Genomic DNA, 22,188 nt, shown 5'->3' on the forward strand with positions numbered 1-22,188 from the left:
GAGGTTGGGGGGGAGATGGACTCGGGTGGGGAGGGTGGTGGGAGGGAGGTAAATATTTGTAAAATATTTTTAAAAAATTTTCAATAAAAAAAGTAAATCACGGCAATTGATAAGTTAGTAATACATGAGTGACTGTGCACAGAGCATCCTGATCCAGGAAGGGCGCAACTGACGTACCAGGCGAACCTGGTAAAAGGCCCCCCTGGTCACGGCTGTCAGGTGTTCTTCTAAACTAAGCCACATATCCAGGAGGATGCCCAGATTACGGACCCTCTCTAAGGGGGCTAAAATTTCTCCCCCTATCACCACCCTATTATCCATTACTTGCGGGGTGAAAAGGCCCATAAATTGAGGCCCATTGTCTGATACCAACACATCCGACAATCCATGTGTTGCAAACATTTTGTTTAATACCCTGATTACAGCATCTGTCATATTTGACCTCATCATGGCCACCTCCAGCCATTTGGAATACGCATCAACAACAATTCCATTTATTGGTCTCACAAAATCAATGTGAAGTCTAGACCAGGGGCCTTTGGGTGTTTCCCAGTCCCATGGTGGCGCTGAAGGAGGTGCTGGTCTCGATTCCTGGCATGCTTGGCATAATGCTACCCACTCTGTGATATCTTTATATTTGGCCACCACAGATAGCTATGAGTCAACACCTTCATCCTTACGATCCCGGGGTGGCCTTCATGTAGAGTCTCTAGCAGTGATTTCCTTAACCTTGAGGGTATCACTACCCAGTTCCCCCACAACAGGCAATCCTTTTGTGCAGAAAGTTCATACTGCCTTGCATGGAATGGCTTAAACTCAACACTTCCTGCCTCTTTAGGCCATCCCCTCCACACCCAGTTTAACACTTGCATGATCGTTTGATCTTTTCTTGATTAGTTTGCCACTTCCGCAGCTGTAACCAGTTTGGACGGCATAGTCTCTATCAGCAATATCAGCGATGCTGCTGGAGCTGGATCCTCCACTAGATTTGGTAGCAGACAACGGCTTAGGCCCAGTTCCATGCCAGGTTGATATATAAGTCTATAGTTATATGCTGCTAAAAATTCTGTCCAGCACTTCCTCCTTGGGGACAGGACCTGTGGTGTATGCCGGTCCCCTGCAATTAGTCCCAGCAGTGGCTTATGATCTGTTACTAAATCAAATTTCCTTCCATAAACATATTCATGGAAACTTTTAATACCGGCAACTGCAGCCAATAACTCTTTATCAAGTTGGATATAGTTCCTCTCAGCTTATGATAGCTGGAAAAGAACGCTATTGGAGCTTCATGATTGCCTGGAAGGTGATGACTTAAAACTCCCCCAACTCCAAATGGGGAATGCATCGCACATTAGGACTAATGGCAGGCATTCATTATATTGGACTAGGACACTGTCCGAGGAAAATAATTTTTTCACCCCCCACAAATGCGGCTGCTTCTCTGCATCCCCAAACCCACGGCACCTTTTTTCCTAACAGCTGGTGTAGTGTTCAGCCAGATGTTTTCTGTTGCAAAAACACGCTATAGAAATTGAGGAGTCCCAAGAAGGCCTGGAGTTCCATCTTATTCTTTGATGTTGGCACAGAATGTATTGTACTTTCTCTTTGGTAGGGTGCAATCTGGACGCATCAACCAAGTAACCCAGAAACTCGACTTGATTTACTGCTACTTTACACTTTTCTTCCTTTACCTTTAGCCCAGCCTCTTTGAATCTTTGTAACACTAGTCACAGTCGTTCAAATAGTTCAGGTTACTGGCAACAGATATAAGCACATCATTAAAGTAGGGGACAACTCCAGGGATGCAGTGTAACAACTGTTCCATCAGGTTTTGGAACAAACCTGGGGCCATGTTTACTCCAAACTGTAGGTGACGACAACAGAATGCCCCCGTTATGTGTTATAATAGTTTGGGCTTCTGCAGTGGCATTGTCCACAGGGAGCTGTTGGTAAGCTTGGACAAGATTTAACTTTGTGAAGACCTTAACTCCCACCCCCCAGTGAATGTAACAAGTGCTGCACTATTGGTAGCGGATATGCATTCTGTTGAAGATCCCTATTCAATGTACATCTATAATCAGCACAAATCCGGACCGGCCTGTCTGGTTTCACTGGCGTCAGGATGGGGGTTTCCACTTAGCGTGGTCCATTGGTTCCAGTATGCCTTGTTGAGTCAATTTATCCAGTTGTTCGTCAATCAGGGCTTTAATGCAAATGGCACCCTTCTTGGTTTTATTCTTATTGGTGCCATTTTAGGGTTCAAACTGAAGGATATTGGGGTGCATCTATGTTCTTTCAACTTTCCATCAAACATGTCGGCAAACTCTTTACTCAACTCTTCAATGATCTCTCCCAGGATTTTGTGAACCCCAGTAATGCGTAACCCCAAGGCTGCAAACCAATCCAGTCCCAGGAGGTTAGGCAGTGAGCCTTCTACGACAACCGATTTAAGTGACCTGAAAAAATCTTTATATTCTACATGGAACATTCCACTTCCTTTGATAGGGATATTATTTCCCTGATAATCTCTCAAATGGATAAGGCTTCACGTAGGCTTCTTCTCGGCTCTGTGTGGCAACAATCTTTGTAGAGTCTGCCAGAATGCAATTGTTGTTGCTGACCCCATATCCACTTCTATCTGGCAGGGTGATCCTGCAATACGGATGGTAATGTAAATTTTACTACTTCCCGGAATCCCAATTTGATTGCTCACCCTCTCTAAACAGCGGGTGTCTGTATTAATAGTAAAACATTCGTCCTCTGGGGTTCTCAGTCTTGGTGGGGCCCACTTTTCCCCAACATTACAACTTAAGAGTCTGTTCTGTTGGGGTGGCAGGCAATGTGGCACGGCAAACTTGTGCTAGATGACCCTTCTTCCCACACCGTCTGCAAATGGTATTTTTATGGTTACACATAGTTGTCGGGTGGTATCCGCTGCAACCTAAGCACGAGGAGGACAGCTTCTGATCCTTGGTGATTCTGAGATCCTTATTGGCTGCCCTCAACCGATGGATGTCAGTGTGATTATCTTCCTCCTCTTCAGTGTCCCTGCAATTCTGTCTCTCGCCGATGGACAGTTGTCCCCCTTCTAACCAACTGGGGGCTGCCTGACTTCTGTATCTCTTCAGTCGATCTATTCGATGATTCAGCAGCTTGCGCCTGCTCTACTGTTGTTTGTAGTGTTAACATCGGTTTTGCCAATAATAATCTCTGTAACCTAATATCCCGAACCCCACAGACCAATCTGTCTCGAAGGGCTTCATCTAAGTTACTAAATTTGCAGTAGATAGCTGCCTTACGGAGGGCTGCCATATAACAGCTGATAGACTCACCCTTTGCCTGTTCCCTATGGTAAAAAGCATGTCTTCTAGCAATGCAAGATGGTCGGGTGTGTGTAATGTTCTTGCAGTTTACCCAATAATATGTCCCAACTAACCTTCTGAAGGGTTTGGGGTGCAATGAAGGCCCTTGCTGTCTTAAACACTTCTTTTCCACAAATGCTAAAAAAAAGCACTCGTTTGCAATTATCTGTGATATTTATAATCATTAGCTTCTAATATACATTAAAAAGGATTAAGTAACAATCCCACGTTTATGTTTCAGGATCAAATGGTGCAAACTGTGGTGAGTTAGCCATTATGTTTTAAAAAAAAAAGTGTGCCTCTTAATCTCTGTGGCCTCTCAATTAGCAGTTCTCAGTGTTGGCTCCAAGCCCAGGAATCCCACCTTTCTCACCAATGCAATGTTATGAGTGGGGAACAGACAAGGAGCCACATTCCAACAATGCTGTTTATTCAAGATAAGAGCAGACTATAAACCAACATCCAGTTTCTGGCCAACAGCTCCTTTTAAAGGGAAGCTCTCAGCCAATTAACCAATAACTTTAAAATACATCTTGAACTTACACAGTCAGATCCTTTCTGTGAATTGTGGAAACTGAATGTTGAGCAAAACATGCTGCAGAATGGACTTTATTCCCTGTCTTTGAGGAGATGGGAAATGACAAGCAAGGATGGCATTAAAACAGGAATTCAGTGACCCAGATACACAGGAAGGCTGAGATAAATCTTTCTAGGTACAGAGGTCAAATTTGGTCACACGATTTCTAGGTAACAAGTGTTTCCAAACAAGTGGTCCTACCATAGTATAACAGTGACTACTTTTCAGCTTTTTCTAATTAGTTATTTAGGAATTGTAAGAATAAATATATGAATATTCCCCTTAATGGAAGGTTCTGTGAATATTTGACACCAAAAACGATCCCATGGTAAGTGGCTTGGTCACCAGTGATGTTCCCAAATAGAGCTAGGTTTCCAGGCCTCAAGGTTGAAGGCCACATTATGAGCGAGATTCAGGCTGCACCAGATGTCTAGTTAACCCAGACCTGGTCGAAAAATTAGGAATCCGATTGAGGTAGCTGAAAGTATCCATCGTATTTTGCTAACTAGACAGATCAGTAGCAGGGGGCACCCCAACATTTGTCACCAAACCCATAGAAATGCAGATGGGGGCCCACATAAATGCAAATGGGGGCCCATAAGCTTCATAGTGGTTCCAGGGATGGAACAATCCTTAGTTCTAGGCTTGGCTTGGCTAAAAAAAGTGGCCCCAATCTTATTCCACAAAAAGAAAGATGGCACGCTTCATCTATGTGGATTATAGGGGGTTAAATGCTGCTTGGGTGCAAAATGTGTATCCCTGCCCCTGATGAAAGACATGCTAGATCATTTAGCCAAGGGCAAAATTTTCACTAAGTTGCACCTAAGAGAGGCCTACTACATGAGAATCAGGAAGGGGGATAAGTGGGTTGTTTCCAATTCAAAGAACTCCCATTCGGCTTCCAGGGCCCCCGGCAATGTCCATGCAATTAATAAATGAGGTGTTAAGCAGTGTGATGACCTAGGGCAAAGATCACACAAACAGCTGGCAATTCAAGCCACCCCTTTATTGTGCTCCAAAGTTCCCCAAATGCTCCCATGTTTCTGGCAAGTCTTGAGCAGAATGTTAACAAAACCCCACATAAAGCTCAAACAGTTTCTGTCTGCAATTAGTCCAGTCCAAGACTGTAAGCACCAAGGCTGCTCAGCAATAATTCCAAAGATATTTGGCCAATCGAGGGCAAATCAAGTTCAAGGAACAAACAATCCAGGTAATTAGTCCAGAACACCCACAGGAATGCAAAGACTCATGGCCAGTTCAAACATTGGCATGCACATTTCAGAAACTCAGCGTTTGTTTCCCACAAATGCCCTTCCCCACAGCATCTCATTCTCCCAGTGTGAATTGTGAAGATGGGTTGGGCGCTCTCCTTGCACGTAGACTGCTCTGTCTCTGTTTGTTGATCACAACTCATCTCCACTCGCTGAGCTCTTGGATCCGGAGAAGGTGGTTCTGGCCCCTCACCTGAGCCCTGTCCCTCATGTTCCTCCTGCCTCTGTTTGTCCCTGCCTGCAAGATTTACTACTTCAGAAAAATCTTGACTGGACTAACTCTGCCCTTCCCCCATTTCTTCCAAGGCCTCTGAATGTCTGGCATTTGTTGTTCCAGCTCATCTTCCCCCGCAAATTCAGACTCCAATGGGGGCATGACACACGAGCACCTGTATAAGGGAGTACCGGTGTATCTAGATGACATTTTAATTTACACTGAAATGAACGCAGAGTATGTGAAACTAGAGACAGCCGTACTCCAAGAACTACAGACTGCCAAGCTGTATGCCAAACTTTCCAAATGTGAATTTCACCAAAGTGAGACTACCTGGGCTACTGCATTTCACACAAAGAAACTGTGATGGACCCTCACAAAGTCCTCTGCTCCACTTTGAATCAGGAAGCAGCAACAGAGCTTTGCCAACTTTTACTGTCAATTCATCCTGTCATTTGTGTGAATCACATTCCCCATCACAAATTTACAGTATGGTGGGCAGTAAGGAAAAAGGAGGCTTATGTGGTGAGTTGGGCACTCCTAACCAGGAGGGACTTCCTTGAAGGAAACAAAATGCCTTTCAAAATATGGACTGACCACAATAGCCTAGAGACACCAAAAAGGCTGTCTCCAAGCAGCGATGGATGCAATACATTAATTGCTTTGATTTCATGTTGCATTACTTCCCAGGGGGGAAGAACTATCTGGGTGATGCATTATCCTGAATGCCTCAATTCAATTGCCCTAAAGCAGAAGTGGTCAAACCTCTGTCCTATCCAACCAATTAGTGATTCAAGTGACTACACGAGCGCAGGCAAAAGAAAACCAACAAACTGACAATGAGGTGATGGCCACACTTAAAATTGCCCTGAAGGATGACCAATGGTTTCAAAGTCATGGAAACATTTGTTCAATCCAGGATGGACTGGCCTGGGTGGGATCTAGAATATATGTACCAGAGAACCAGAGACTTGGTCCTGGGGAAAAGCCATGACTCCAAGTCCACTGGACACTTTGGCTTTGAAAAGACTTTACACCTAATTAAAAAACAGTTTTGATGGTCATCTCTGAAAAAAGACATTGAAAGATATGTGGCAAGTAGCCCCATCTGTGCTTCAGCCAAACAACAACAAGGGGACACTCCTGGACTCCTCCAAGCAGTGGTGAAGCCTTCAGCACCCTGGAAAGAGAGATCAATTGGTTTTATTGTGAAGTTTCCAGAAAGCTCTGGGGATACTGTTATAAAGGTGATGACTGATTTATTTTCTAAGCAGGTGCATTTTGTCCTCTGCCAGAAGATCTCTTCAGCACGAGAATTGGCCAAGCTATTTTTGCACCATTTCTATAGACTACGTGGAGTCCTACAACATGTCATCTCAGATAGAGAGCAATTCACTTCTACGTTTTGGAGGATATTTCTTAAATTACTATTAGATAAATAGTATAAACAAACAATAAGGACTGTTTGGGCTCTTGGAAGATTCTGAAAGCTTTACCCAATACAAGACCTAAATGTAAACTGAACTGCATGAATCAATGTATTAAGTTGATATAAGTTGATTTCATGATATTAGTTGATTTCATGTATATAAGTTGATTTCATGATATTTTTCTGTCTCCTTCAAGGTAACCTCTTTACAACTATTTCAGGATGCAGTCTCTTAACTGAGGAAAGCAATATTCTACATGATTAGGTAACAAATATGCTCAAAAGGGTTAAGAATTTCTATTATTCATAATTTACCCAATAAAGCTGCCCAGTGAAGCGGAGTTCGAAATAAATTATCATAAGAAGACACGTTGCAACTTTCATAGGAAGTCAGCAGATCAACAACAGCTATATTCCCATCAGCAACTGCAAAATGGAGAGGAGTTCGTCCTTCATAATCTTGCCAGTTTAGCAGAGATTCAGTTGGAGCAGCATCCTGGTTTATAAAAAGGCCAGTTAAAAAGATACAGTGAACTTTTAGGGATGGCAATAGATGCTTAAAAAGTCCTACTGGAGTTCAAGCAATAAATCAAGCAAATACCATTTTAATTAAAAATTATTAACTGTATGAACTGATGGTAATTAAATTCCCATTTTCTTTAGAACAAAATTACATTTTATTTCTTAGGGCATGCTGGCCAGCTGACTTTGGCTTCCTTTTGAGGCCATTTTTCACTCTCCGGAGGCTTCCCTGAAGCCTCCAAAGCATGAAAAACCGTCCCTATGGGCAAACCGGAAATTCGGGAATGGATTTCCGGTTTGCTTATAGGACCGTTTTTTGCCCTCCGGAGTCTTCACGGGCCTTCAGGAGGCTTCCCTGAAGGCTTCAGAGGTCAAAAATCGGCCCAACAGGGAACCTGGATGTTCAGAAATGATGACTTCTGGTTTGTCCGTAAGACCAATTTTCGACCTCTGGAGCCTTCAGGGAAGCTTCCTGAAGGCTCCAGAGGTCAAAAATCAGCCCTACAGACAAACCGGAAGCCACCATTCCCGAACCTCTGGGTTCCCTTAGGTCCATTTTTCGCCCTCTGGAGCCTTCAGGGAAGCTCCTGAGGCCTCTGGAGGGCATCTGGGGGGGGGGAGGCTGTTTTCGCCCTCCCCAGGCTGCTAGAAAGCGTCTGGAGCCTGGGGAAGGAGAAAAAAACGTAGAAAGTGGTCTCTGATCACATGCATCCATGTGTGCATAGCATTATGGGTGTGGCATGCTGGTGCACAACCCCCCTGTGCTCCCCCTACTTTTGACATGGCAGCCAAAAAAGATTTGCTATCACTGGCCTAGAAAAATTGAACTTTTCTTAAATAATTTCCCCCCGTATCTGAGGATTACAGGGACATATAGCATAACTTAACAATATTTCTAAAAGGTTAAGGTTGGAAATATAATCTTTTTTTAAAAAAAATGGCCACCTGCAATGAGGAGCAGCTGGCCCTTTCAATCAAAAGCCAATCTGATATGTCAATAAAAGAAAAGAAAGGTTTCATTAGATTTTGACAAGAAGAGTCTTTTTAGTGAGATAGTTGGGTGGAGAGCTGGATGAGGGGTTTACCTTAGACAAGATTGAAAGTTAGTTTAGTTAGAATTGATTTAGGGGTTTTTTCCCCTAAAAAAACTACTGAATGTGTTGCAAAAGATTAAATTTATTTTCTCTTGATAATTTTAGTAAACATTATTATTTTTTCCTTCCTGGCCTTTCATTAACAATCTCAGTTTGGTTAAGCTAAAATGTTGTTCTGATTTCCTTTTTTTATATTAAGCCAGACCTAGGAATATTTCCCATTTAACTCTCTTCTAGTTCTCCAGAGGCTTGTGTTAAAGGGAGAAACTGGTTTATAATATAGAGGTGACAACAGCAAGGAGACCAGTCACTGTATATCCATATGCACAGCTACCTCAGAACTGATGGGATTTCAAAGAAGAGGGTGGTTCCATCCTGAAGATGCTCTTTTGCCCTCATTACCTAACCAAGCAAAGTCCACTGATTTTTTCCTTGTAATTTATCTTTGATTACTCTAGCATTGTTAAAACTTATGAAGTCAATTGACTTCTCTTCCATTTGTATCTACAGAGGAATTTATGCATTTAACAAAATATGGATTTTATAATTTAAAATGATGACAGTGGAGAACAATGATAATCTCCTTGCTTGTTTTTTTAAATATGCCAGTATCTCAGAAATCTCTGAATTAAACTACCATTATGTTGTTCATGCAGTTTTGAAAATTTCTTTTTGGAAAATCATTTTTGAAAAACTTGCAAATACCTAATAAGTATTGGCCTAATACAGGTAATTTGGATGTTTGAATATGTAGATTGTAAGCTGTTTTTATTTGGCTGCAGAACAATTAAAGCAGAAGATTGAAGACTTATTATGGTCAGTTGCACAATGAAGCAGATATTTACAGTGGATTTTGTATTTTTAATATATCTATCAAGTTCTTGGCAAAGATAGGAAATAGACAGATGTTGTTGGATGGAGTTAAAAGTACTGCTGCAGAATGTAAGCTGTTCCAAGTAAAGCTGCCTTTTGCAACTGATTGGGATTTTGTCAAAGCTGATACTGTTGTTATGACTATTGCAATAATTTCAGTTAAAATATTTTTGTTCATATTATAATTTCAAATCTCTTCTACTTACCACATTTTGATATTTAGATACCTTGTATTTAACAATGTATTTCTGCCTTTCACAGATACTCATTAAATTGTTTGAATGGTGCTTGATTGGTGGTTATAGAATTCTGAGCTTTAGGGTAATGCAATTTTGGAATTTATCAAATAGCCTTCAATAAATCTATCTTTTTATTATATAGCTCATTTAGTCAAGTCCTAAACTATGAAACAATAAAGAATGTAGCAGCCATTTGCATAGCTTTTTGTCTCATTTCACACCCATCAAACTATTAACCATTTTCTTTTCTTTTCACAGCTGAAAATAAAGATTCAGAAATTTATTCAATATTCTAAACAGATATTACTGCAAAATAAAGTAGAGTTTTATGTATTATTTTTGATGTAACATATGACCAACATTGAAAAAAAAAATCATACCAAAATGCATTTGACAGTATTAACCGCACTGGGATCCTTATGATTAGCTGCCCAATGAAGTGGAATTCTGCCTTCAATGTCTGGGATTCCAATGTTAGAATCATGTTTGATAAGAATCTTCACATGCTCTGGATTATTGTAATAGGCACTCCAGTGAAGAGCAGTTTGCTGAGAATAAGAGTAGACACAAATAATTTTTTTTTAAAATCCAAAGGGAAATACATTGCAATTGAAATCAATGTAGTTGTAGTGTGCCTTAAAGTGTTTGATTGGGACAAATGAGACCCAGGTTCAGGTTTCCACTTTACGTTGGAGTTTATTGGATGATCCTGGGCAAGCTCTTAACATCTCATATCTCCTTTGCTCTTAATTAAACCAATGGCCCCAATTTGTGGTCTAGGAAAATGGTGGTTCATGAAGATAGTGAAGATACAATACAATACAATAGCAAAGTTGAAAGAGACCTTGGAGGCCTTCTAGTCCAACCCCCTGCCTAGGCAGGAAATCCTATACAGTTTCAGACAAATGGCTATCCAACATCTTCTTAAAAATTTCCACTGTTGGGGCATTCACAACTTCTGGAGGCAAGCTGTTTCATTGATTAATTGCACTAACTGTCAAGAAATTTCTCCTCAGTTCTAAGTTGCTTCTCTCCTTGATTAGTTTCCACCCATTGCTTCTTGTTCTACACTCAGGTGCCCCGGAGAATAGTTTGACTCCCTCTTCTTTGTGGCAACCCCTGAGTTATTGGAACCCTGCTATCATGTCTCCCCTAGTCCTTCTTTTCATTAAACTAGATATACCCAGTTCCTGTAACTGTTCCTCATGTTTTAGCCTCCTGTCCCCTAATCATCCTTGTTGCTCTTCTCTGCACACTTTCCAGAGTCTCCACATTCTTTTTACATCATGACGACCAAAACTGAATGCAGTATTCCAAGTGTGGCCTTACCAAGGCATTATAAAGTGGTATTAACACTTCATGTGATCGTGAGTCCATCCCTTTGTTTATTCAGCCTAGAACTGTGTTGGCTTTTTTGGCAGCTGCTGTACACTGCTGGCTCACATTTAAATGGTTGTCTACCAGGATTCCAAGATCCCTCTCACAGTTACTACTATTGAGCAAGATACTACTTATATCAGTGATGGCGAACTTATGGCACGTGTGCCACAGGTGGCACGTGGAGCCATTTGTCAGGGCACGAGACACACAGCCTGTCAAGTTTGTCAAGCTCCTTCTGTATCTTAAGCCTATCTTCTGGAGTCTTGGCTATTCCTGCCATCTTGGTGTCATCTGCAAATTTGATGAGTTCCCCATTTATCCACTCATCCAAATCGATGAAGATGTTGAAGAGTATTGGGCCTAACACAGAGCCTTGGGGTACTCCAGTGCATTCTTCCCTCCATGTAGATGCAGTTCCATTGAGGACTACACATTGAGTGCGGTTGGTCAGCCAGTTACGAATCCATCTGGTGGTGATGTTATTTAATCCACGTTTTTCTACTTTATCTAGTAGTAGGTTATGGTATACTTTATCAAATGCCTTGCTGAAGTCCAAGTAAATTATATCCAGTTCCTGCAACCGTTCTTCATATGTTTTAGTCTCCAGTCCCCTAATCATCTTTGTTGTTCTTCTCTGCACTCTTTCTAGAGTCTCCACATCTTTTCTACATCGTGGTGACCAAAACTGAATGCAGTGATAATATATTATAGAACCAATCTAGTGTAATAGTTAAGAAATCAGGCTAGAAATTGGGAGGCCGAGTTCTAGTGTTGCTATGGAATGAAATCAGCTGGAACGAGCTTGATCTAATTACTTTGTCTTAGCCCCAGGAAGAAAGCAACGGCAAACCACTTCTAAAGTCTTGACAAGAAAGCTACATGGACTTCTCTGGGAAGATGTCAGGAATCAAATAACATACCAAAACTCGCAATGTGCAATCCAACCAAAAATGTCACAAGGTTTCAGAGTTCACTAACATCTCTCGAGATTTCACAAGCTCACAAAATTTTGGCCATTAGTTAAAAGAACAGATAAAGTGTGCCATGAATCTATAAGCATTGTTTTTCTAACATGGAGTTTCCAAATACATTTTGCAGTATATTTAAGGAAAAAAATAGGAACCTGCAACTCAGAGGAAAGGAAAAATATAAAATGAAAAAAGATAATAAAAAGTATAACACTGAAACAGATTTCTTCATAATCTATTTTGATATTTGTAATTTTAATAATTACAAATTGTAATTATTAAAAAATAATAAATAAACTAAAATGATAGAAATTATTTAAAGATAACTATTATTTTCATAAATTTCAGAGCCTGAAAACAGTCGAAGATAAGTACTTAGCTAACAGAAAAGAGCAAATTTCTGTTTAGTATATGACTATAGCTAATTGTTAATTTGCTGTTATAATCTTCAGTGGTTTTATGGATATGCAGAAATGGAGCGCAGAGTATTATTTCTTGCTCACTAATACTTTTTGCATTATTTGTGAAAAGACAAAATGGGTTCAGAACATACTGATTCCAGATTTCTCGAGATTTTAAATTTAGATTTATGATTCTAGATTTTAGATATATTCTTAAATAAAAATGATCAAATGCATTCCATCAAAATAGACCAGCTATTTTAAATAGATTGCTATAGTTAAAGCTTCAGAGAAAGTCTTGGTAGAATATTTTCAAGTAGATAGCTGTTTATCAAATATTTTTTACCTTGTTCTTGTCCTGCGTATCTACTTCTCCTGGTGCCATATACTTTAACAACAAAGCTAAGCACTTTGGACTCTTATGTTGGGTAGTTAGGTGTAAAGGAATGATTTCTTCCAAATCCTTCTTCATCCAGTTTGCTCTATGAGCAAGTAAAAGTTTCATAAAGCGATAATTGCCCTAAATAATTTAATGGAAGAGGGAAGGGAAGACAGAAAAGTTAGATCCAGCTAGAATTTAAAAAAAGAATACACACTCCTGTTAAACTACCAAAAAGAGATTAAGATAAATCATTTCAGAATTTCCCCCCCTTTAATATATATAATATATTAAAATATATAATTTAATATAATTGTAAAATTTAATTGAATAACCACCTAAATCTTTTAGGGTAAAAATAACAATAAAAGCATACAATAATATGTTTGCATAAATAGAGACATTTTCCACTGTACATAACTGATAGTTGCTATCACTTTTGAAATGTAATTATTAGGAAAAATGACGTGCGTGCGTGCGCGTGCATACAGAGAGAGAGGGACGGAGAGAGAGAGAGAGAGAGAGAGAATGAATTTATTTATTTATTTGATTTAGAAGGTCACCCGATTCAGTATGATTCTGGGCAGTGTACCACATTAAAAAAACAATAAATCCAAAAAGAGAAAACCACCACATAACAATTAGCAAATATAAATAAAAGGGCAACGAAGCACATGACAAAACAATCAAAAGTGGACTCTTGTTCAATTGGACCTTTATGTTTGGGGAAACAACCAGATATGCCCCCCTGCACCTATGTGTGAACTATAGAGGGATAAACACTGCTTCTATACACTGCCACTAATGAAAGACATATCTATCTCTATATCTATTTTTTTACTAAATTGGACTTGTGGGACGCCTGTATTACTGAGTTCTTATCAAAGATAGAGAGGAGTAGAAGATAGCTTTTAACAGCCGCTTCAATTCAGGGTCCTCTTCAAATTACAGAGGCCCCCTGCTGTCTTCATGCAGCTGATAAATGAGGTGCTGCATGACAACTTATACAAAAGTGTGTTGGTCTACCTGCATGACGTACTTATTTATACTGAGACAATTATGGAGCATGAGAAGCTGGTTAGAACCCTCCTTCAAAAACTAAGAGCTGCTCAATTATAAGCTGAACTCTCAAAATGCAAGTTGCATCAAAGTAAAATTGACTATTTGTGCTACTGCATCTCCCATAAGGGAATAGAAATGGACACTGAGAAAGGGTGGTGCTAGAGTGAGCCTCACCCCGCACCAGAAAGGATTTGCAAAGCTGTCTGGGGTTTGTGAATTTTTAGTGCCAATTCATCCCATTTTTTGCTCAGACCGTCCTCCCCATCACCTACTTGCTAAAGACAATGGAGAGAGGAAATCCAAATCAAGCCAACCAGTGAAGAGGACAATGGAATGCTAGGCACCATTTGAAAAACTCACATGGTTGTTTGCCACTGAATCAGTGCTAAAACACCAAATGCTCCATTTATTATTCAGGCAGATGCTAGCAATGTAGCAGTAGGAGTGGTCCTTGTACAAAGGAACAACCACAACTGTGGACCTACATCTCCAGAAAACTGACACTGAGTGCTGATGGGCAATTTGGGAGAGCTTACACTGTGCGCTGGACACTCCTATGTGGAGGCATTTCCTGGAGGGAAGACCCCATTTGAGGTGTGGACTGAACACAAAAACCTGGAAGCCTTAATAACACTTAATTTAAACCTTAGCTTTATTAACTTCATCTTTGCATGGTCCAGCTACTTCCAAAGTCTACTACAATAAGAACAATAAGCTTATCTGTTACCATAGCTTTTAAATGGCCATGCACATTTATGGTTTCTTCTTTGCCAATGAAAACAAACTATAACTATAACTGGGATTTTTACATTCAAACATATAGATGATAAATCAATGAAGTGCCTTGCCTTGAAGACTTTCAAGCATGCAGAAAAGGTATTATTGTCCCTCCTTCCAGAAACTCTGGAAACTAGTACAGGGCGGGGCATAACCTTTTCCTAGAGGGTCACAGCAACACTTGTAATAACAACACAAATAATTCATACACCATTCGAAAGCCCATCAAAAACTGAGTTTATTGACACGATTTAATAGTCAGTATGACCACCATTAGCCCTTCGAACAGCATTCAAACGAGGTGGATAAGAACACAACAAATCTTCAAACAGTTCCGTTTGATTTTCCAGATTTTTCAACACAGTTTCCAAATTCATTCTCAAAGTTTCAACCGAATATCGATTTTGACCTTGCTCCTGAATCATCAGAGCTTCCACTTCATCCTTAATTATGGCCCCAATGTTCTCTGCCGGATTGAGATCTGGCGAATTTCCCGGCCAGACGTCATTGCCCCAAAATTCGACATTGTTTTCCTTTAACAATTGCTGAGTCGCATTTGCACGCATGCAAGGAGCTTTGTCATGAAGAAAGACAGCCTCACCAACCACCAAGACATTGTCTGGATCACTGAGAAATGGAATGACATTCTCCAATAAAATTTTCTCACGGAAATAACTGCCATCCCAGGATTCCCCTTTATCCTTCAAAACCCAATGCAGTTTCTTGGCTGTGAAAATGACGAAAATCCCGATGCAAGTCGGATTGCGAACGATTTGTCGATATCGTTCATGTTTGGCGATGTCGTCGACGTCTTTAGCCCAAATTCGATCGTTCTGGAAATTCGGTTTTCGAATGGCATAAACGAAGAATTCGTCAGATGGCGCCAAATGAAGAAAATCTTCCTCGGTCCATTCAGACAACCAATCGCACAACCAAAGCCGATCTTGAATGTGTGTTTGAGTTTTCAATGGTTTGCAAATGACGTGGAATGGCTTCAAACCTTCTCGTTCTCGATATCGGCCGATTGTCCTTTGATCAACTCGTTTTCCACGAATTTGAAGGATTTCTTGGGCCACTTTTCGGTTTCCTTTTCGTTGTTTGCGACTGCCAGTTGCAATGATGGCTTTGCTTTCTTGGGACAGTTGCAGAGGACGCCCTTCTCCAAATTTTGTGAAACATTCTTGGGCTGTTTTGTTCCAATTATCAGTAACCCAATCCGGATGACGTTTCAATTTGTTTGCAATCCATTTTCGATTGATAAACGTCACTCCAGCATCGCGAGCCTCTCGAAAGGCAATGCATTTTATTCTGTCAATGATCCTTTGTTCTTCCGAATCGAATTTTCCAGCCATTCTTAAAGCAAATTTAACATTTAATAGCTCATTCAATTCAGTTTTTTATGGGCTTTAAAATGAGGTGTCGCGGAAGTTGTAAACTGCTGTCGATCTTGCTGTGACCCCCTAGGAAAAGGTTATGCCCCGCCCTGTACTACGCTGATAGGCTCATGTGTGACTAAAGTATTCCTAAAATGGCTTGAGGGGAAAAACTGGCAGAATGATTAGTAACTACCTAAATGAATTTAGCCACCAAAATGAATTGCTTTTCTTCTTGGTAAGTCCCTATGCATTGTTTCTTGTCTTGCCTTCTGGTGCTTTGGAAAATAGTTGATCCCCTCTTCTTTGTGGCAGCCCTTCAAATATTGGAATACTGCTATCAGGTCATCCCTAGTTCTTCTTTTCCTTAGACTAGCCATACCCAGTTTTTGCAACCATTCTTCATATGTTTAATCCCTAGGCCTTTAATCCTCCTCTTTGCTCTTCTCTACACTTTTTCCAATGTCTCAGCATCTTTTTTGAATATGTTGATCAAAACTGGATGCAGTATTCCAAGTGTGATCTTACTAAGATTTTATAAAGTGGTACTAATCCTTTATGTGATTTTGATTCTATGCCTCTGTTTATACAACCAAGGATTATATTAGCTTTTTTGGCTGCTGCTTCACACTGCTAGCACATATTTAAGTAATTGTCCACTAGCACTCCAAGATCTTTCTCACAGTTACTGTTTTTGAGCCACTTGTACCTTTGGATTGCCCTGCCTAAGTGTAACATCTTGTTTTTCTCCACATTAAATTTTATATTACTCGATATGTCCCATTGTTCAAATATGTCAAGATCTTTTTGGATCCTGAATTTGTCTTCTGGAATGTTAGCTATTCCTGCCAGCTGAGTGTTGACTGCAGATTTGATGAGTCCCTTTTCTAGTCCTCATCTAAGTCATTTAGGAAGTTACTGAAGTTCTGGGCTTACACCGAAACCTTGTGGTACTTCATTGCTTATTTCTCTCCATGTAGATATAGTACCATTAAGAAGTACTCATTCAGTATGGTTTGTCAGCCAGTTACAAATCCACCTGGTGGTAATGCTACCTATCCCACTTTTTTCTAGCTCACCAAGAAGTAGGTTGTCAAATGCCTTACTGAAATCTAGGTATACTATATCCACAGCGTTTTGCTGGTCTACTAATTTAGTCACTTTGACAAAAAAATGAAATAAGATTGGTTTGTCATGATCTGTTTTCACAAACCAATGCTGGCTTCTGATTATAATTTTATTTGTTTCTAGATATTCAGATATCTGTTTTTTGATGATCTATTCCAGTATATTCCCAGGTGTTGATGTTAGGATGATTTGATCTATAGTTTCTGGTTATTGTTTTTCTTTTTTCTTTTTTGAAGATGGGAGCCACATCAGCTCTTTTCCAATCCTTGGGTACTTCCCTCATGTGCCAGGATTTTTGACAAATAAAGTACAATGATTCTAATATACTGTAACATTTGCCAGCTCTTTCAGAACTCTGGAATATAATTTGTCCGTGACCCGTCAAAACCGCGTTCCACAAAAGCGCAGTCGACGAAATCGCGTATGTGACGTCATCACAACGCGACGAAAAAGATAGAAAAATTGCAATAAAAATTAAATTACAGCAAGCCGATTCACATAAAGGTAAGGGTTAGGTTAAGGGTTAGGTTAAGGGTTAGGGTTAGAGCGTTAGCGTTACGTTTAGCGTTAGGTTAAGGGTTAGCGTTAGGTTTTTCGTTATGTTAAGGGTTAGGTTTAGGGTTAGGTTTAGGGTTAGGTTAAGGGTTAGGTTTAGGGTTAGGTTTGGGGGGGTTAGGGTAAGGTTTTCGCTTTATTTTTACATTTTTCGATCTTTTTCGTCGCGCTGTGATGACGTCACAGACGCGCTTTCGTCGACCGCGATTTTGTCGTCTGCGGTTTTGTGGTAGAACCTAATTTGTCAGGTCCCGGTGATTCCACTTGGAAAATGTAACTGAATGAAGAGAGAATCAAGGCAGAAATGGTGCTAATAAGTGCAATGGAAGTAAAGCAGATCCTAATGTTAAGGAACAGGGGAACCAGATCAGCTGCCAAGGTCAACAGACTATCTGCAATCTATTTAAAATTCATTTTAAACAAACAGAACAAAGACAAGTTGGGAAGAGTTTTAAATACAGCACAGGGTGGCAGTTTGAGCTGCTTTTCAACTGTCTCCCATAAGTGTGTACTGTTTGTACAGCCTCAGTGGGTTTAGCCCAATTCCTAACCCAATATTTCTTTTACAAAATTTCCTATAGAAAATTTTATCTTTATTCTGCTGATCGATAAGTAGAAAATATCCTGATTGTTTAAAAATAAAATGTTTGTTTCTTTGCTTTTAGGGTTTTTTCTTCTAACATTTCTTTGTGCTGGAAAAAAGAAAACATGTGTCATTTCCCACACATTCCCAGGATGAATTTCTATGGTTTATTTTCTGTCAAAACAACAGACTCAATGAGAGGGGAAAAAGTAGGAAAAAGGAAATATACAGTGATACTTAAAAATTTGGAATGTTCAGTATTTCTGCAAAAATATGATGTAAAACATGAACCGTTCTCCACATGTCCTAAAACTAGATAAAGAAAACCAATTAAATAAGTGAGTAAAAAAAGCACTACCCTTGTTTATTTAGTTAGATAAAAGATTTAAAGCTACCTATTTGTAGCAATGCAGTTTCCGCAAAAGAAGTGATATATGTGCAAATCTGGATGTATGCAAAACTGTGTAGATTGCTGCATTTTTAACCAGCTTCAGGATATACTTCACGGGCAGCCAATAGTCTGAGTGAGGTGACCAGGGCATGGGTGATTATGAGAAGGATACATTGATCTAGGAATGGGCATAACTTGCAAATAATTTGCAATTCTGCCAGAGGAATGGGTCATTCATTGCAGCCAGGGGGGCACAACCATCTGAGCTCCTCTTGTTCTCAATCAACACTAACTGAAAGTGACCTGGGAAGAAGGAACTGAACCAAGGACAACACAGTGCTCTCCACTTTCAACCACTGAAGCCATTCCAGAAAGATATCATCAATGGTACTGAAAATCACTTAAAGCAAGGAAGGACAAAGGATAAAGTGTCATCTTCTACAGTGAAAAAAGGTAGCTTTCATTAGCTTTCATTTTTATCCATTTCTTCCTGTATACAGGACCAAAAAAATAATAATTATATCTTTTATATAGGGAAAAGTACATTGTGATCTTCAGCCCAATTGAGTAATTTTGTGATAATCTCTAAAATGCTATGGAGAGAGTTTGAGGATCCTAGGGTAAGGACAGATAGTCCTCAACTTAACAACGGTTTTTTTAGAGACTGTTAAAGTTACAATGGCACTGAAAAAAGTGACTTATGACTGTTTTTCAAACTTACAACTGTTGCAGCATCCCTGTGGTCATGTGATCAAAATTGAGATGCTTGGCAACTGACTCACATTTATGATAATTGCTGTTTCCAAAGGTCACGAGAACACCTTTTGTGACTTTCTGACAAACAAGGTGAAGGGGGAAGCCAGATTCACTTAACAACCAGGTTACTAACTGAAGAACTGCAGTGATTCACTGAACAAATGTGGCAAGAAAAATTGTAAAATGAGGCAAAACTCACTTAACCAATGTCTCACTTAGCAACAGAAATTTTAGGCTTAATTGTGGTCGTAAGTTGAGGACTACTTGTACAAATATATTCAAAGAGAAAACCAACAGCAATAGTTCTGAGAGCTGATGTCTCTCAAAATTCTCCCAATTAAAATAGGCCCATCTGACATGTTCTGAGTGTCAAGCAAGAGCCTGAACTCTCAGCTCTTTGAGTGCTATAATATATGATAGGGTAAAGGAAAGATTGCCTGAGCAATGCCACCTGGTTGTCAGATAGTCTGACAAGATAGACAAAGATTTGTCAGGTTCCTTGGCTGCCTTGAAGTCTCTTGCCTACATACAAATATCCTACCAGAATGTTTCCCAGAGCTCTTAATTGATTAGTTTCAAGTGCTGATCTCATACATTCAGAAATTAATTAAGGACTTGTGCCTGTTCATTCCTCTCTGACTCCCTATGCATCTAAATAATGGCTCAACTAGAATCAGAGCATACAAGCTTTCCTTCTTAGACAAACTTAATGCTACAAAAGACTAAAATGCTCTTTCCCTCTTGATTTAAGTCACTGAATTCTTAAAAAGAAAAAAAAATAGCACAAGACTGCACTTATGGTTGAAACATGTTCAGGCTATTAGTTAAATGACCGGGATTGTAGCTAAAAAGACAAAAGAAAGGGATTTTTATTAACGTCCAAAAGCTGAGAACTGCATTTTAAGGCAGATATACAGTAAGTTCTTACATGTTTGTAGTTGGATCTCCCAGTCTGGGAACCAGTTACAGCTCAAGTATTTTTTATTAAAAATTACAGTGGCATAGTGAAAAACAGGCTGAAAGGCAGAAACAAACCACCTGTACTGATATTGGTTTGTGGCCATTAATCATAATAATCATTTTTATTGCCATGGACTCTTCTTTGGCAATCCCAAAATACTGGGATTTTGTCAGTTATATCATATTTAAAATAGAAGGACCTTGGCAGACTGGAATACTGGGGCCTATCTATGAAATTCAATGATAAGAAAAGTAAGATTCTACATGTAGGCCAAGAAAAATTAAATGCATAGGTACAGCAGTACCTGGCTCACTAGTAGTAAGAGATTAGGAGTGACTTGCAATTTCTTGACAATTTTCCCATTGACTTTTCTTATGGGAAACCATCAGAAAAGGTTACAAATAGCAATTATGAGACCACAAAACAGGGCAGCCTTCATAATTGTGAGTTGTTGCTCAAGTGCTTGAATCATGATAACATTTAGCAATAGCAATAGCAGTAGACTTATATACCACTTCATAGGCCTTTCAGGCCTCTCTAAGCGGTTTACAGAGAGTCAGCATATTGCCCCCAACAATCTGGGTCCTCATTTTACCCACCTCGGAAGGATGGAAGGCTGAGTCAACCCTGAGCCGGTGAGATTTGAACCGCTGACCTGCTGATCTAGCAGTAGCCTGCAGTGCTGCATTTAACCACTGCGCCACCTTGGCTCTTATCATGATAACATGACCATAGGAACGTTGCAATGGTGCAACCTCACAGACCAGTTTTAAGTTGCTCAGTGCCATCTTAACTCTGAACACTCATTTAATGAATGGTCGTAATCCAAAGACTAACTGCATTTTAGCAATCTCTGTGACAAATCAAACTAAAGCCAATTATAAATTTTCCATTACTCTTCAGTAAATTTTGTTAAAAGAAATTCTGGGAAAATCTTTCTTTTCGATGCAATGGACTACTAAAACAATACCTCATACTGTTGAGCCTTGAGATGCAATCTCATGATTTTCCTAGCTCCTTTCCTGATGTGATTAATTTCATTTGCCCATCTATGACATTTCTTTCTTTGTTATCAGAAATAGAGAATTTGTCCTATAGTCTGCACCTTCTTTTTGGAAACATTCATGGCAAACATATATTTATTATCTTTATTAAGTTCATTTCCTGGCCAGCCTCCCTCATGCAGCTCTCCTGCCCCCTCTTCTCCAGAGATCTGTCAAGGCAGAAGTTGGACTAGGAGGAAACTGCTTCCTGCAAACTTTTTCCTCTGGGCTTCCACATGTAGTAGTGTCGCTTTCCACCTCCTGCTTTGCTTGAGCTGAGGGGTACCAGAGAGAGAATGACCATTGTCTTACCTGAAGGGTCGTTTTCAGAGCACTGCGAAGGAGAGTCCAAGCAAGGGTTAAATACAGCCAATCTGCCAAGAACTGAATTCACCTTAGAGCCAAGGTGGCGCAGTGGTTAAATGCAGCACTGCAGGCTACTGCTAGATCAGCAGGTCAGCGGTTCAAATCTCACCGGCTCAGGGTTGACTCAGCCTTCCATCCTTCCGAGGTGGGTAAAATGAGGACCCAGATTGTTGGGGGCAATATGCTGACTCTCTGTAAACCGCTTAGAGAGGCCTGAAAGGCCTATGAAGCGGTATATAAGTCTACTGCTATTGAATTGAAACTTGAAGCCACGCCTCTGGTGCTGACCATCTTCAGATTTTTTCAATGAAGGCGTGGAACTGTTGAGCACTGAGAAGTTCAACAACAAGTTTAAGAACAGTGTCAAATGTCAGAACAATATCCAAATGGAAACTCCAGAATGCTGCACGGAAAACAGCGGAAATAGACCCCAGGATGGGGTCTCTTTTGCAGCACCCCGAAAATGACCCTTCAGGTAAGACAA

General features: G+C 40.0%; 1 protein-coding gene across 4 annotated transcripts in view; it reads right to left on the reverse strand.

Moving 5' to 3' along the window:
* The window catches only part of INVS (inversin), an 86,766-nt gene that overhangs the window by 39,420 nt on the left and 25,158 nt on the right, over positions 1-22,188 (reverse strand). For all 4 annotated transcript variants that reach the window (XM_032235307.1, XM_032235305.1, XM_032235306.1 and 1 more), the window contains 3 exons: positions 12,677-12,850; positions 9,962-10,129; positions 7,169-7,349 (listed from right to left, as the gene is read on the reverse strand). In XM_032235307.1, the coding sequence (XP_032091198.1) occupies positions 7,169-7,349; positions 9,962-10,129; positions 12,677-12,850 (523 nt within the window). The remainder of the gene's footprint in view (positions 1-7,168; positions 7,350-9,961; positions 10,130-12,676; positions 12,851-22,188) is intronic.

The sequence above is a fragment of the Thamnophis elegans genome, chromosome Z, assembly GCF_009769535.1.
Source record: "Thamnophis elegans isolate rThaEle1 chromosome Z, rThaEle1.pri, whole genome shotgun sequence".
NCBI classification, from domain to species: Eukaryota; Metazoa; Chordata; class Lepidosauria; order Squamata; family Colubridae; genus Thamnophis; species Thamnophis elegans.